The sequence below is a fragment of the Trichomycterus rosablanca genome, chromosome 5, assembly GCF_030014385.1.
Source record: "Trichomycterus rosablanca isolate fTriRos1 chromosome 5, fTriRos1.hap1, whole genome shotgun sequence".
NCBI lineage: Eukaryota > Metazoa > Chordata > Actinopteri > Siluriformes > Trichomycteridae > Trichomycterus > Trichomycterus rosablanca.
The window spans coordinates 17,455,396-17,472,973 of record NC_085992.1 but is presented as its reverse complement, the minus strand read 5'-3'; the positions used below and the strand labels follow the sequence as shown (position 1 = coordinate 17,472,973).

General features: G+C 42.0%; 1 protein-coding gene across 1 annotated transcript in view; it reads left to right on the top strand.

Annotated features, from left to right (window-relative positions):
• The window catches only part of zfand3 (zinc finger, AN1-type domain 3), a 37,803-nt gene extending 20,446 nt beyond the window's left edge, over positions 1-17,357 (top strand). Inside the window, exons 2-6 of the mRNA XM_062994951.1 lie at positions 2,841-2,881; positions 5,803-5,973; positions 8,743-8,808; positions 9,623-9,784; positions 15,837-17,357. Of these exons, the coding sequence (XP_062851021.1) occupies positions 2,841-2,881; positions 5,803-5,973; positions 8,743-8,808; positions 9,623-9,784; positions 15,837-15,991 (595 nt within the window). The 3' untranslated portion in view covers positions 15,992-17,357. The remainder of the gene's footprint in view (positions 1-2,840; positions 2,882-5,802; positions 5,974-8,742; positions 8,809-9,622; positions 9,785-15,836) is intronic.
• Positions 17,358-17,578: the final 221 nt, after the last annotated feature.

Below are 17,578 nucleotides of genomic sequence, written 5' to 3'. Positions count from 1 at the left end.
TAACTCCGTTCTTTGCCCTGCATCGTTAGCCATACTTCTCGGGAGCATGCATAGGATGACGTAAAATGCGTTTATGTAGAGGGCGCACAAGGTTTTCAAACACACCCCCTCCTGTGTGCGTTTTTTTTCTTCTGTGTGCGACCGAGTTTAGCACACAGACCTGTGAGAGGTGGTCTGTCAGAATAGCTTTTGTTGGTATTTTAATTAAAATATAAGGTATGTAAACTTGTACAATCGTGATCGTCACATTTCTAACATCATGTGAAAACGTTCATTCGAATTAACTGAATTAAACGTGAAAATCGAAAAATAACCCAGCACTACCCTAAACTATTACTTTGTTGAAGCACTTTTTGAATGTATGACAGCATTCAGTCTTTTTGGGTAGGAGCTTGGCCATCATTGACCCCTCTTCCTTGCAGAAGCGCTCCAAATTTGTCAGGTTGCAAGAGACTGCTCTGGGCACAGCAGGGCTAAAAAATCTCTTTTTTTATTTTTTTTTTATTTTTTTATTTTTATTTTTTTTTTTTTTTTTTTTTTTTAATTACCGATTCTCGAATACGATTGCGATTTTTTTTGTTTTTGTATAATGCAATTGAAAAAAGACTCAAACGTCTTTTTTTTTTACATTTTAATTTAAAAGACTGCAGAAGTGCAAAAATAGTATTATAAAACGGATAGTTCCGGTCCTAAAATCTGATTGGCTGAGCCGCGTTCGAAGCCGTTGTAAAATCCCCGATAAACGCACACCTAGGACCACCTCACATCATTCCATATTAATACGCCACTGAAAAGAAAAAGTTAATGTTATTTTCGCCCTCATGTTGCCTAGCAACACTGTTAATCGAACTATTTTGCGTCGTGGAAGAATGCTTTATTGTAAGTTTATACACAATAAATACATTTATGATTAAACATTGTTGTATTTATTATATTTTATGTTGACCGCCGTTTTATAAAAGCAATAAGCCACTCGAGACCGTGCATTACTGTTATGATTTTAGCACGGGGAAAGAAGTTTTAGGCACTCCGCTTCGCGTCGTGCCAAAAACGTCATCCCCATGCTAAAATCACAGTAACGTACGGCCTCTCGTGGCTTATTGCTTTAACAGCACCACCTATAGTTATCCTGTCAAGGAACTCAAACTTTATAACTATAACAATATAATAATAATTAACAATAATTAAAACATAATAGAAATCTTAATTAGCTATATCCTTTATAAGAATAGCTCACAAAAGCCGCTCAGGTTGGCTTCCGCCATACTCGTTGCTGTGCCCAAATGACCCACGTAACGAACGTACGCCATTTGCATAGCTATGTGACGTCATTACGTAAACAACGCAGAATATCGCTTTTATTACGATATGGGCTTTTTTGTATCGTTTAAAAAATTACACCGGTATTATCGTGAACGATACGATATAACACACCCCTAGATGGAGGTGTTAAGTTCTGCTTCTAACAATATGGACTACAATTCCCATGCTCCCACGGACTGTCACGTGATTATCACATGTCCAAGGTCAGCCAATCCTGATCACGCTCACCGTCTCCGGAGTTGTAATTCATTTCAGCTGTGTTCGATTCAGTGAATCTTAATTAAACTCTTCTGTTCGTGTGTCTCGTTTTGCCGATCGTGTTTGCGGTTCTTATTACTGAATCTAGCCAATACCGTATATGACACTTGTTGGCTTCCGTTTACTGTTTTTGATATTAAATTTTCCTTGATTTATATTCCGCGAGCGTCTGCTCAGTTTCTGCCTCATGACATGTTGGTATTTTAATTAAAATATAAAGTATGTAAACAATCGCGATCGTCACATTTCTAACATCGGGTGAAAACGTTCATTTGAATTAACCGAATTAATCGTGAAAATCGCCCAGCCCTAGTGCAGTCCTATTTAGGTCACTCCACAGATTTTCAGTTGGATTTAGTCACGTCTCTGGCGTGGCCATTCCAAAACATTGATCATCTTCTGGTGAAGCCATTGTTTCGTTCATGCCGAGGTACGCTTTGGGCTAAAAAGTAGTAGTCTAGATTGGATATGTTTCTTATCACTACTAGAAGAGCTGAACTTCATTTGGGGTTAGTCACTTTAATTGATGGTAGGTATGTACTTATTACTATTTAACATGAATTTGATTATGATTGGTTTATTCTAAAAACATTATTTTATTTCTTATCCTCTAAAAATTTAAATTTTTTAATAGAATTACACCGGTTAAATGATCCCCAGGTGGGGCGGTTCAGGTCCTTTCTGTGTGGAGTTTGCTTGTTCTCCCCATGTCCGCGTGGGTTTCCTCCGGGTGCTCCGGTTTCCTCTAACAGTCCAAAGACATGCAAGTGAGGTGAATTGGAGACACTAAATTGTCCAAGACTGTGTTTGATATAACCTTGTGAAGTGATGAACCTTGTGTAATGAGTGACTACTATTCCTGTCATGAATGTAACCAAAGTGTATAACATGACGTTCAAATCCTAATAAACAAACACAGATTATATGTCAGATATGCCAAGGTGGAAATAAATCAGAAATTATTTATCTTGGGTTGAATTTTTTTTAACATCATAAAAACCTGGCATTTTAACAGGGGTGTGTAGACTTAATATCCACTGTTTATGTAGGTCTAAGAAGTCCTTGTAGCATTTCTCAATCAGCATTCATGCAGCATTTTTCTTCGTTGTTTGAAGTTGTTATGAGGTTTAGTCTGGCTTGATTGATAAAGCATGAATAGTCAAAATGAAAGGAATACATTTTATTATGTAGCTCACATAGGTGTAATGAACTTCACTCACTGTATTGACCTTCTTATATATTTTCTATTTCTCCCCTAGGTCGAGCAAAACCATGAACCTCTGCTCCAAATGTTTTGCAGGTAGGTGTGTGTTTGTTGGTGCATGTGTGTTCATTAGGCTATGTTTTACCAGAAACTATAGATTCTTTTTTTTCCCTTTTAGCCGCTCTTTTGTTTTTAGGGCTCACCACAGTGGATGATTCCGGTCCACATACCGGATTTGGCGCAGTCGGATGCCCTTTTGTCCCAGCTCTCTTTATTTTACCTGGGTTTGGAACAGGCACTGATGCCCCGTTTCCACCGGCGCAGATCCGGCTCTGTTCCGGTTCGACGTGTTTCCTCCTGGAAAAAAAGAGGTTCCAGATAGCGAACTAGCATTCTAATCTGGCTCCACAGAATACTTGGTTTTTCAGCGTGAACCATGACATCTGTGGGCGTGTCACAGTGTAAAGGTTTGGACGCTTTCACATGAGACATTATAACATTATATAGATTTTGCCGCTCAGGTGGCGCAGCGGTAAAAACACACGCTGGAACCAGAGCTGGGATCTGGAATACATTGTACCGAATTTCAGCTCTGCCTGCCGGCTAGACTGAGCGGCCGCATGAACAACGATTGGCCTGTTGTTCAGATATGGGTGGGATATTAAAGCTGGATAGGGTCTCTCTCATAACTAATGCAATTACGACCTCTGCTGGCTGATTGATGGTGCCTGCACAGAGATGGAAAAAGAGTGCTGTCAGGGTGTGTCTCTTCGTACACAGTGCTGAGCTGCACTGCACTCGTCAAAGCGTAGGTGACAAGATGCATACAGCTACTGCCCACGTGTCGGTGAGGGCGTGGGTTAGCTTCGTTCTCCTCAATCAGAGCAGGGATCGGCATTGGTGGATAGGAAGCATGACGCAATCGGGCAACTGGATGCGCTAAAAAGAGAGAAAAAGGGGAGAAAATGCATTAAAAAAAAAACAAGATTAGTTTTGTTTGTTTGTAGGATTTTTAAATTTGTCATTCAACACACAAAATCTCTCATATTAATTACTCATATTAAAGGTTTAGATATAAATTGTCATTATCAGATTCCCCTCTTCATGATGCACCATATCTTTTCAATAGAAGAGTCAAGCACACATACTTTTGTCTAGAAAGCCACACTGTTGCAGAATGAGGCATGGCATTGTGTTGCTGAGATAATCACAGTCTTCCTGAAAAAAAGAGGTGGTCTTGATTAGGGCTGAAACGATTCCTCGAGTAAATCGATTACTAAAAATCATCGATTCAAATTTTTTGCATCGAGGAATCGTTTAATCCGCACAACCATATACAGTTCACGGTGTTTTACACGGACGACTTTCACTTTTGCGCAGCGTGTTTAACGCTGTGTGCAGGTGACGTGAAGAATCTGAGGGCTGCGTCCCGAAAAATCTTAAACATAAACAGAACTTAACAGGACTTCATCCGGGTTCTTTTTGCGGACAGTTTAATGAACACTACGTATTTGGACACGTTCGCCGCTCCTGCGAACTGAACGTATCAGTTTAGGACGCAGCCGAGATTTGATAGCGCGGACTGCAAAATATAGAGAGAAAATAGCGAACAGGAGGAGACTGGACAGAGAAAACCACAGAAAGTTTGAGATCAATTTAAGCTGATAAAACTAAAACTCAGTATAACATCCACACCATCAGAGCGTCGTGTTTACTTTACTCATGTTTACTGACTTTACTTTGTTTCAACCACCACAGGCTTTTATGAAGATTTAGGCAAACACACACATACATATACACACACACACACACCAGATCTACCTCATCTAGAGACACAATCCTGACAGATTTTTATCCCCCTACAAACACCACAAAACCTCCCAACAAAATATTAAAGCTTTATGTTCTGCGTGAGCTGTAGCTGAAACTTTGAGTTTTGAAAGTTGCACAAATTACAGGCTTATGTTCATGTATTTTTGTTAATTATTATTTATGACTTGATGACCTGATGTTTCAGGTTGCCTGTTTACATTTTAAAAGTAAATTGATTTATTTTTGATTTATTTATTTTTGCATTTAAAAAATGTTAAACTGTCCTGTATGCAAGGAATACAAATGTACAGTTTGGTTTAAGAAACATGTCTTATTTAATCTAATATGTATTTGTTTTTGCTCTTTGTTAAAGCAAAAGTATTTCTTATCCGATTACTCGATTAATCGCTGGAATAATCGATAGAATACTCGATTACAAAAATAATCGATAGTTGCAGCCCTAGTCTTGATGTCAGTATACATCTCAATAAAATCCCAAAATGTGCTTCTGTGTAAACTTTTACATATCTAAGCCACCCATGCTGTGGACACTGATGCACCCCATACCATGACAGATGTCGGCTCTGTCACCATTCACTGATAACACGGTCTGCACTGTCCTTTTTGTCTACTTGACATCAGTAGTTAACATCAATTTTACCTGAAAATAAGCTGAAACGTGGGCTTATCTGACCACAACACACTTCCACAGTCATTTGGTCCATCTGTAATGAACCTCCGCCCAGAGAAGTTGGTGATGCATAGAACAGATCTATGGCTTTCTCTTGTGCAGTGGTCTTTTAGCTATTTCATTTCTTGATGCCGCAGCAGACTGTGTTAGCTCCAGTGATAGCCCAGTGATAGCTCAGTGGTTAAGGAACTGGACTAATAAACAGAAGGCTGCCGGTTCAAGCCCCGCCACCACCAAGTTGCCACTGTTGAGTCCCTGAACAAGGCCCTTAACCCTCAATTGCTCATCGTGTTCCGCTCATTGTGTAAGTCGCTTTGGATAAAAGCGTCTGCTAAATGCTGAAAATGTAAATGTGTTAAGTGACTGGTTTTCTGAAGTCCACTCTTGAGCCCATGTAGCTATATTTATCACGGTAGTATGACAATTAGTCATGCAATGATGTGTGTCTGTGCTTAGCCCCTCTTCTCACATTTGACTTAGTCACTGAATACTTCCCCTCTGCTCTCTCACTTAGACATCCAGAAGAAGCAACCAGACGAGGACTGTGCTTCAGAGCCTGCCCCCAGCTCCAGCAGTAGCCAATCAGCCGTCTTCTGTAACGAGACAAGCAGCAGCAGTAGCCAAACTCTGTCCTCTGGTTCCGAAGGGCCATCCACAGATGCCACACCACTTTCTAAACAGGAAGGTAAGCTTTGGGGTTGGGTGAACCTAAATGTATAAAAATACATAGAGGTAAGGCTGGGTGGCAAATCATTTTTTGCTGCTGCAGTAGTGATTCCTACTGTTTGTTCGAGATGCTGGCTCAAGCTACCTTTGTCAGCTGAGGAATACAGAGTGCATAACATGCTTCTCCATGCATGTTAAAGCTTTCTTCTGAAAGTGGCATGGTCACTGAGGTGCATGACGAGAATTTCATCCATCCAAATTTAGGGATGTCCCGATCCGATCTCAAAGATCGGAATCGGGCCCGATCAAGGCATTTTTTAACTGATCGGTATCGGCTTTACTAAGGTCGATCCTAAGCCAGATCCTTCGTTTTACGCCAGCGGTCAAGCAGTTGTCGTAAACGGAGAGTCCAACAGTGAAGTGTAATGTCTGCAATGCGAGCGTTTCACGAGGCGATAGAGCTGCGTTCATTACTGTAGAATTTTACTATTTATATGGTGTGTGAGTCAAGAATCACTCCGGTTTACAAAACAATAACTTTTAATCCAGGTATGAAAACTTCAGGACCATAACATACAGCTGTTACGAGTTTACGTGTTACAAGACTGAACGACATCTCAGTATCAAGCACTCTGATTGGCTTAGTTACAACATGCTACAAGTACGGTGGCTCATAAACAAAACAGATATCGATTAGCCAAACGATCTACCAATTTGATACAGCACCTAAAAAATAAACACTCGGTCGAATACAGCGAGTTTATTATTATATGATGAGAAGAGGAACCGGCTGTACACTAACACGGCAGAGATGCTGATTTTCCTCAAAAAGAACCTTCACTTCATTTTGAGTGTTCTAGTTTTACTACTACAATGCTGCACTAAGCTTGTTTACTTTTATTTTGTAAAAATAAAAAAACATTAAGCAATAGCTTGGATGCAGGCAATTTTTTTCCTACAGCACTGCAGAGCTATTCAGTTGTTAAACATATACATTGGATTAATTTGAATAACTGTAATGTACTTGAAGTGTGCACTGTGTGAACAGTATTATCCAGTTCTTATCTAGACAATATCTAGAAAATACAAGTATCGGTTTGAGACTCGGTATCGGATCGGGATCAAAATTAATGATCAAGATCGGGAACAAAAAAACGTGTGCTGGGGTAGGGCAATAAAATCTTCTGGAGTGTCTCTAGGTCAGAAGAGGCTTAAAACTCGTCTTTTTCTGACATGAAAACACCTGTCACTTATCATGTAAAACTTCTCACTAAGAGGAAAAGTTACCAGTTAAGATTTACGTTTAAAAAGTTTAAAAGTTACGTGTGCCAGCTAAGAACGTGCACATGTTTTACTTCATACGAATTGACTCCTGACTCACTTATAGCGATATTGTGAACAGAGCATCTCCCACTATACACCTCTTTTAAAGACAAAGACACACACACACACACACACACCCATGTCCTATAACAGCAGTCATTGTTTTTGTCACTGATTTATCTTCACTGTTAGCCCTATTTTTTAAGTTTTGCTCGCCAATGGTCTTTTTTTCCAGACTGAATTGGATAACATTAATCGTGTGTGTGGATAGCGAGACTAATCAAATATGCCTCCTGTAGTTGGAAAAATTAATTGCTTTAAAATCTCGTAATGTTTTTTTTTCTCTATTTCCCTCCCATATACTCTTTATCCCCCCCATATAAAACAAATTTGTACCACCCTGCGCTGAATGAGTAGAGCAGTTGCTGGATGCATCTTTTTACCCGTCAGTGGTAAATTCTAATATATATAATATATATATATATATATATATATAAATTCTAATCTAATGTCAAACTGTTTGTGCGCTGATGTGATGAAATCAAGGAGGAAAAATAAATGAATCTGAGTGGATTTGGCAACACGAATAGCATGGATTGTTCTGTAGTGAGTTGAAGGTTAATAAATATTTTTGCAATGTTGGTGTTTTGTTGTTATGTTTTGTAGAGAACGATCAGGTCAGAAATACTATAAAACGTGTGTGTGCCGGTGTATTCTGATATAAACTATATTATCCCCCTGTCCCACCTGTTTACACTCCTCTCCTGCGTTTCTCCTCACACCATATCCTGCGTTCTCATTGGCTGTTCGACATGTCACTCATTCCCAGTCGCACATCTCAGATCAGATATCTGTGTGCCAGAAAACTCGATCCGGTCGCCGAGCGGTCGGCGAGCCGCTCGGATCGAGTTGTTGGATAGTTCACACTTAGCGATCGAGAGCCGAGTTTTGATCGCCGAGCGAACGCCGAGTTGCTCCCGAGCCGGCAAATCTAGCGCCGACCAGCCGCCGAGCGAAAATCAGGGCGAAAATCGTGTAATGTGAACCAGGCATAACGCAGCAACGTGCACTAGGCACACGGTATCGGATGTTTAGTATCGGAGCCTCGTTTGTGTGTATGACTACAAGTTAATGAGCGCGGTATCGGGCAAATACCCGATACCAGTATCGGTACTCATGCATCTCTACTGCCAATAATGCCCATGTGAATTCCATCTAAGACCATCTTAAACCTAATCAGATTCTATAGGAATTCTAGGAAATTCAAGGTAAGTTCTGGGTGCAAACAGGCTTTTAGTCCTTTTGGTTTTTGGCTGACCAGAAAAGCAACCTTATCTGGTGGCACTGATTTATTTCTGCTAATTGTCTTTCTGCCCTAGAGTATGATGCCACAGTTCTACCATAAAGGATGCATTTCTAACCAGTGGTAAACTTTTTTTTCTCCTATTGTTCTTTGTTTTTGCAGAAGTCTCGAGTACAGACACAGCCCGCGGCACGCTATCTACTCCCACGAAACGGCCCTGTGACGCAGGTACCAAGTTTTCTCAACGTTCAGGGGTGTCTTTTGTGTGAAGAGCTAAAATGCAAAATTACAGATGGGACAGATGCTGCGAATGAATAACCCTATGGTATCACCAGCACCCAGGGCAAGGGCAGCAACCATCATGCAATGCCTTTTCTACACTGCATGATATCCTGTAGCTGCTTTTCTACAAACTTGAGGACTTTTTTTAAAAACGCAATAAATCCCTGCCCCAAATAAACCGGTCCTGTCTTGAAATACAGTAACTCAACAGAGTAAAACAAGGCGTTAGAAAAACCAAAGAAAGAAAGAAAGCTGCTTTTCTAGTTAATCAAGGTGTCGGGAGTGAGAAAATGGCATAGGGTGTAAGGACGGAGCCATCTAATAAGGCGCAGCCATGAGCATGAAATACATTTTTTTTACTCATCAATCAGCGTGCCAGGCAAACGTGCCTCACGTGCCAGCTTTGGCACACGTGCCATAGATTGCCGACCCCTGCTGTATCATATTAAAAGGGTTATTATGATTACAGCTTTAAATGTTGTGCAATAGTTTTCTGCCAATATTCTAACTGGTGGTACATTTTCATTTCATTGTAAAATTATCAATAGCACATTGTCTGAGGCGGTTGTCTAAGCCCTGCGATGGATTGCTGCCCTGCCCAGACTATTCCTGCCTTGTGCCTAGTGTTTCCCAGACAAGCTTCCATCTTTGACCAAGATAAAGTGTTTAATGAAACTAAAGTGGAAAAAAAACAATTCAGTGTAGTCTATAGAGCCGAAGTGACCATAACTAAACTCCCATATTTTCTGTGTATTCTCAGCCTCAGGTTCGGAGAGCGAGGCATCCCCAGAGAAGCGGGCGCGGGTCAGCGAGTCCTCCGAAGAATATCTGCGAGGGCCCAAGCAGAAAAACCGCCGGCGCTGCCATCGCTGCCAAACCAAACTCGAGCTCGTACAGCAGGAGCTGGGCTCATGTCGCTGTGGTCAGAGTCTACTATTTCTTATTCTTAACTGTGTTTCTGAGCTTTTAGGACAGAGATCCTTCATTTCTATTAATAATTAGCAATACATTCTTATCTCCAGTTATGACATGCTCAGCCCTTTCTCTAATGTGCTGTGTTGCTATTGTGTGTACTACTTAGATCAGTCCACTAGGTGGCTGCATTTCAATTTCAAACAGAAGCGGTCAGGAGCTTGTCCTGTGTTTTATAACAATAATAGAAATGTTCACGTCCTTCAAAATCTGGTCATTTGCAATTTCTCTGCTTGAACCAACCCTACACTGTCTGAGTAGAGCCATATGCTAGTGTCCAGCCTCTCTAACACGTGTCCAGTCACAGGGCGTCATGAAATCATGAGATTTGTGTATCATTATACCCCTAGTGCAAGTATTCACCTTACAGTAACAGCATTAGTGGGCATTTAATTCAAAGTGACTTACAGTCGTAACCATGCACAATCCAAGCAATTGAGTCAGGGGCCCAACACGGGGTACCTGGCAGTGGTGGGACTTGACCCAGCAATCTTCTGCTGACTGAGCTACCATTGCCTTGAGATTGCTTACAGTGATCCTGTTGTCCAGGCGCCATCTCACTTGACTGAAGAACTGAAACTACAGCGGTAACTTAAAACTCAATGTCAGTTGGTTCTGGGAGTGGCATCGTGTTTAAAAGACGTTGAGTTTTGATTTTTGTTTTTAATTTTCTTTATGTATATTCTCCCCTTTTTCTCCCTAGCGCGTCCAATTGCCCGATTGCGTCATGCTTCCTCTCCACCAATGCCGATCCCCGCTCTGATTGAGGAGAACGAAGCTAACCCACGCCCCCTCCGACACGTGGGCAGCATGCCGTGTCTCATCACCTACACTTTGACGAGTGCAGCTCAGCGTTGTGTACGGAGAGACACACCCTGAGAACACTCTTTTCTCATCTCTATGCAGGCGCCATCAGTCAGCCAGCAGAGGTCGTAATTGCACCAGTCATGAGAGAGAGAGTCCCGCCCATCTGAACAACAGGCCAATCGTTGTTCATGTGGCCGCTCAGCCTTAGCCGGCAGGCAGAGCTGAGATTCGATATGATGTATTCGAGATCCAGCTCTGGTTCCAGCGTGTGTTTTTACCGCCGCGCCACCTGAGCGGCTGTAAGACGTTGAGTTTTAAGGTATTTTTTCCTATTAGGATGTATGGGAAACCTGGTACTGCATTCCATAGTCCCGTGGAACTACATATATTTTAGGTTTATGTAAAATAATGGGGTTGTTTTTGATACTTATACACTAAAAATAACTCAAATATAGTATAAAAACACTAAAATACAATTGAAAAACAGTAAAAAAAAAAAAACAGTTGTGCTGACTGGGCCATTGTTTCCTATGGAGTGTGGTGCCCACCGCACACTTTTGCTGCCTTAGGATTGCGATTTTTGCTCTTGCTGCGGCTTTTGAGGTTGCCATTTCTCATGTGAATGCACCCTAATTCTTACCCCTTTATTAAAATTTCTCACCGAAGGACGTCGAGTTTCAAAGATTTCGAAGCCGAACGCACTTTCGCGAGCTTACAAGCTGGCATACTTCTAGCGGTTTCGTTTTGCCTTTTGCGTCTGCTCCACAGCTGCAGGTGACGCGGTGACATTTATAATGTAGTGACTATCGAAAAACAATGGCTGTGTCCAAAATCGCATAGTTAAATTAGAGTAAGCTCTTTTAGTACGCAAGTGTGCTGTGTTTGCGTACACAAAAAATGCAGCCCAAGCAGTAGATTATTCGGATAATTTTCGTCCGCGGAGTTCGCCCAGCTTCCATGTGCGCGAGCGAAGCCTCTGTGCGACGTCCGCGGTTGTAAGCTTTCTCCGCGATTACGTCACATTGGTCGCCGAAGCCAGGCGAACGTCGTCTCCGCATGAAGTATGCTGAAGCCTTAATAGTATTTAACCGTTTTTTTATGTGGTTAAACACATTTTCCTATCCTGGTTGGGTGGTTGATTTTGGGAAATTTCCCGCTGCAGTTTTCCACTAGTCCTGGAGTTTGGGAGTCATCACTGCAGCCATCAGTTTAAGAGCAGATCCAATTGTTCTGCTAATATTCTTAGTATGAGTACTCATCAGTTCAGCTCAGAGTGGAAATAATCTCTCTGTGCTCTTTGTAGGAAATGACTCCCATTGTTAGTCGCCGCGCCTCAGCTGCCTCTTTTATCTGCATAATGCCTCTTTTATCTCCGTAAAAGAGAGTGCGCTCATGCTCACGCTCATCTGTATTTGGCCCGGGTGTGCATTGGAGACGCTCCAGCTGTATTGCTGCACAGCTTTTAATTGCCATGCTTTAATTGAGGCTTGGTGAGCTTTAAATCATCACGCACTCTCGTTAAGGAGCGCGTATGTATTAATGAGTGCGGTAAACTTCTTAACGAGCCTGTGAGGGTAACAAGAATATTTAAGCTGAATAGATTCTTAACTCTTGATGTTTCTGTTCTTACTGAGCACATGAAGCTCTGTACTCTGTGCTTTTGATGATCTATTGTTCTACCCCCTTCCCACCTCAGCATGTGAACGTTTATGCATTTCACCAACTATTGGTCAGATAACGCAGCTACACAGTGGACACACACACATTTTATTAGAATGTCTGACAGTTTCAGCTATCAGAGACCATTTTTACAGGGTTGAGAACATAAAAGAACTGTTCGAAAAGATTTCTCCATCTAAAATTCTTAACTTTTTAGAAAGTCTAAATTTTAAACAAATTATCTGAGCATATTTTTTACTATTACTTTTTATATTTATTTTCGCATGTTTTTAATACATTTCTAATATTAAGGATCTAAAAAAATGTCTATGCCATAAAATAGCCAATGTGTTGCTAATATGGCAATAAACCCAAACAAACAAAAAAACACAGTGGACACCAATTTTTTAACATTGAACTTGGCGTAGACATGCTTCTTGCTTACAGGTGTAATAGTTATTTAGTAGGAGTCTAAAGTTTTGATTAGTTGATTAGTTTCATTTGCAGTCGTGGAACAAATTTTTTTTTTTTTTTTTTTTTTTTACTGCTGCTCGTTCAGTCAGAAGAGCATTTGTGAGTATTGGAAGTACTGGATTGCAACCAATGGTCCAATTCATCCCAAAGGTGTTTAGTATGGTTGAGGTCAGGGCTATGCACAAGCCACTAGAGTTTATGTTTGTGTAATTTGTTTACAAGGCAGTGTCATGCTGGAAAAGGAAAGGAAAAAGCCCCCCCTCAAACATTTTTGCCACAAAGCTAAAAGCATGTAATTGGTTTTATACTATTGATTTTATACACCTGATGGCATAAAACACATTGCAATAGATTGCCCCAAATGCACCAAGGACAGAGATCAAGTAAAACCATAAAAGAAACTCTTACACAGGACAACACAAGAACAGTGTAACCTAACTTGCAGCCATAAAAATAAAAATTAAAGTATAAAGCCGTAGTGGTGAAGGTACTTGACTAGTAATCAGAAGGTCGCTGGTTGAAGCCTCACCACTGCCAGGTTGCTGGTGTTGGGCCCTTTATGCCTAGTTCACACTACACGATTTTTGCCCTGATTTTCACTAGCCGAATGGTCGGCGCTAGATGTGGCAGCTCGGAGGCAACTCTGTATTCACTTGGCGATTGAAACTCTGCTCTCAAACGCCATGTGTGAACTGCTTAACAACTCGATCCGATCCGACTAATAAATATCTAGCATTCTAGATATCTGGATATGAGTTGGCCGACTGGCAATGAGTGCAGTGTCGAACAGCCAATGAGAATGTGAGATACGGGGTGAGGGGAAACGCAGGGAAGCAGTTGTAAAAACGCCGGACAGGGGCATAATATAGTTTATATCAAAATACATCAGCATACACTCAAGTTTTACAGTATTTCTGATTTTATCGTTCTTGACAAAACATAACACCAACGCTGCATTGCAAAAAATATTTATTAACTTTCAGCTCATTGTAGAACAAACGATCTCTGCTGGTCGCGTAGCCAAATCCACTCATTCATTTATGTTTTCTCCTTGACTTCACGCTTCACATCAGCGCCCAAACTTTGATCGCTCAATACTTGTTGACGTGCATTTTAGGACGTGGTAACATTAAAACCCTCGTCACTTCTCGCATTTGTTTTTGTGACAAAATGAAACCCCCTATCGCCGATCAGTCGTGTAGTGTGAAAGCCACGCCGACTTGAAAGACCCCCGATTACAAGAGATCCAGTCGTGTAGTTGTGAACCTGACAACTTGGAAAGTCGTGTAGTGTGAACTTGGCATTAGCAAGGCCCTTAAGCCTCAATTGCTCAGACTGTATACTGTAAAAGTATTGTAAGTCACTTTGGATAAAGGCGTCTGCTCAATGCCTAACAGACAAACATGATACCTGGTTTTCCATTAAATGACACATATGTGGGCAGCTGTAGCCTAGTGGTTAAGGTACTGTTCTAGTAATCAGAAGGCTATGGTTCAAACCTCACCACTGCCAGGTGGTGCCATCAATTGCTTAGATTGTATACTGTTGCTTAGGATAAAAGCGTCTGCTAAATGCCGAAAATGTAAATGTGTTACACATATAAATGAATAAATAAGTAAATGTACACCTGGTAGCAATAGTTAGGCAGAAACATCTGAACTTAAGAATTTGGGGAAGTGTGCCGCTCAGGTGGCGCAGCGGTAAAGAGCACACGCTGCAACCAGATCTGGATCTCGAGTACATGGTACCGAATCCAGCTCTGCCTTATGCCTGGTTCACACTACACGATTTTTGCCCAGATTTTCGCTCGGTGACTGGTCGGCGCTAGATTTGCCGGCTCGGGAGCAACTCAGTGTTCGCTCGGCGATCAAAACTCGGCTCTCGATCGCTGAGTGTGAACTACCAAACAACTCAATCCGACCGGCTCACCGAGCAGTCACCGAGCGCTCGGCGACTGGCTCGAGATTTCTAGCATGTCAGATCTCTGATGCGAGTTGTGAGACTGGCAGTGAGTGCTATGTCAAACCGCCAATGAGAACGTAGGATACAGTGTGAGGGGAAACCAGGAGAGGAGTGAAAACAGGTGGGACAGGGGGATAATATAATTTATATCAGAATACATCGGCACACACACACGTTTTACAGTATTTCTGACTTGATCGTTCTCTACAAAACATAACACCAACACTGCATTGCAAAAATATTTATTAACCTCCAACTTACTATAGAACAATCCATATTCTTCCTGTTGCCAAATCCACTCAGAGTCATTTATTTTTCCTCCTTGATTTTACGCTGCACATCAGAAAAAACCGTAGTTTGGAAGTCCGGAGAAGCTCGTCTATGATTCCAGTTGGTGATAGATCGTGTAGTGTGAAACCCCCTTATTTCCGATTAGTCGTGTAGTGTGAAATACGCACCGACTGGACTGAAAGACTCCCGAGTGCAAAAGATTCAGTCGTGTAGTGTGAACTATACAGCGACCCGACAAATCAGAAAGTCGTGTAGTGTGAACCTCTCATTACCGGCTTGAGGCTGAGTGGCAATATGAACAACGATTGGCCTGTTGTTCAGTTGGGGGGCGGGACAAAAAAACGGATGTGGGTCTCTCTCTGTCAGAATGGTGCAATAACGACCTCTGCTGGCTGATTAGAGGCGCCTACACAGAGATGAGGAAGGAGTGCTCTTAGGGTGTGTCTCTCCGCATGCAACGCTAGGTGGCACAACACTCATCAATGTGTAGGTGGCAAGATGCATACGGCTTGCTGCTCATATGTCGGAGGGGATATGGGTTAGCTTCGATCTCCTCGGTCAGGGCAGGGTTCAGCATAGGCAGAGAGGAAGCATGATGCGAATTGGACAATTGGACGCGCAAAAGGGGGAGAAAACGCAAAAAAAGAAAAAAGAATTTGGGAGGTGTTCATATAGACTCAGTTATTTGTATCGGAACATTAAAATATGGTATTTGTGCATCACAAGAAATGCCTTGTCAGGTAAAAGCAGTAATTAAACACTGTACTTAAACACTGTAATAAAACACTCTATTTGTGCATGTGTTTTAGGCTACGTGTTCTGCATGTTGCACCGGCTGCCGGAGCAGCACGACTGCCTGTTCGACCACCTGGGCCGCGGCAGAGAGGAGGCCGTGCTTAAGATGGTCAAGCTGGACCGCAAGGTGGGCCGATCCTGCCAGCGCATTGGAGAGGAGTGCTCCTGAACACACACACACACACACTCACACACACAGCGACACCCCTCCCTGTCCATCTTCCTGTCCCTATTTCAACTGAGGTCAATGGTGCTCAGACTCTCAGTACTGAACAATGTAAACCCTTCCCCTTACTCTCTTGCCTCACATGCCACCACCCACCCCCACACACACACTCACACTCACACACTCACACACACACCGTTCACACTGATACACACAGATAAAACATGCAATCTTATGGCCCTGGCACTCCTCACGACTGTCTTAAGCTCCTTCCTGTGGGTCTTGTTGGGAGAAGACCACCTCAAGAAGAGAGAACGCATCTTCTGGCATGCCATCACCATCTCTAGTTTTGGACTTCCTTCAGTTTTCGGCCCACCACGTTCCATAATGATCAGGTTTCTGGTTTGATTGTGTGTTTTTTTTTTTTTAAATTCAGGTTTTGAAATGTAGGTCAGTAGATAAGATCCAACACAAAATTTCAAAGCAGGACTCGAGGCTGACAAGGGCACGATCAGGGTTGACTTTAACACCCACTCTCTGCCCTTCTTTAGTTGGATTTGGACCGAAGAAGCGCCTCGGTTGACTCTTCTAACGCGACCTCATGTTTCTTTCGTAATTCCCGAGATGATGGACTTCAACGGATCACGCACTCACTCGCACAAACTGTGCTTTTACGTTCATCTGCAGCACATGGACAGAACTCAACTCGAACTCTGGTTTAATTCGGGATCGGGCTGTCAGCAGAGGCCCCGGGGCTTCATGGGCGCTGTAGTTCAGGTCTGAGTTTATGCTCTGTGTACTTTCAAACTACAGCTCCTATCAGACCCAATGTGTTGTACCTAGTGACGCTCTGCCTCCTGAAAGCAGCGACTCTCGAAGGAACCCTTCTTCTTTTTTTTTCCCTCTTTTTCTGACCACTTCATCCTAAATTCTTCCTGATTGTCAGTGTTTCACGCTCATTCTCGCACTCCTCACTTTTCACTCACACTTATCTCGTTCCTCACATTTCAGAAGTGGTTCAAGGGAGAGCTGGGCTTTGAAGGTTGGAGGCAGAGTGCTGAATCCTCTGTCGCTTTTTTACTTTAAGCCGTTTTTTCCGTTTTCGATGAGGACAGAGCCGAAGATGATTAGCGAATATCCTGTATCTTAAAGAAATCCTTATTTAACCTTCTTTGTGTTTCTGATTAACTCGCACTAGCATAGAGCTGCATTGTTTTTTTTTCCTTTTTAGGTTAACATTGTTAAAAAGATAAACAGTATGAATATGAGAATAATTCTGTAGCCTTTCTTTGGGTTTATTTTGTTTTTCCTCCTTTTATCTCCTTTTTTTCCCCTTGCTGAAAGCGAATAAACTGGATTAGTGAATTTTGGTGGTTTCTGGTGCTTTTCAGGTTGAATTGGTGCTAAAAGTACAACCCCATATCAGAAAAAATTGGAACAATATAGAAAATGCTAATCTGATTGCAGACCGTTTGAACCCAAGATATTTCATGTTGTGTCTGCTCAACTTCATTTCATTTGTTAATATACCTCCATTCCTGCATTTCAGGCCTGCAACACATTCCAAAAAAAGTTGGGACAGAGGCAATT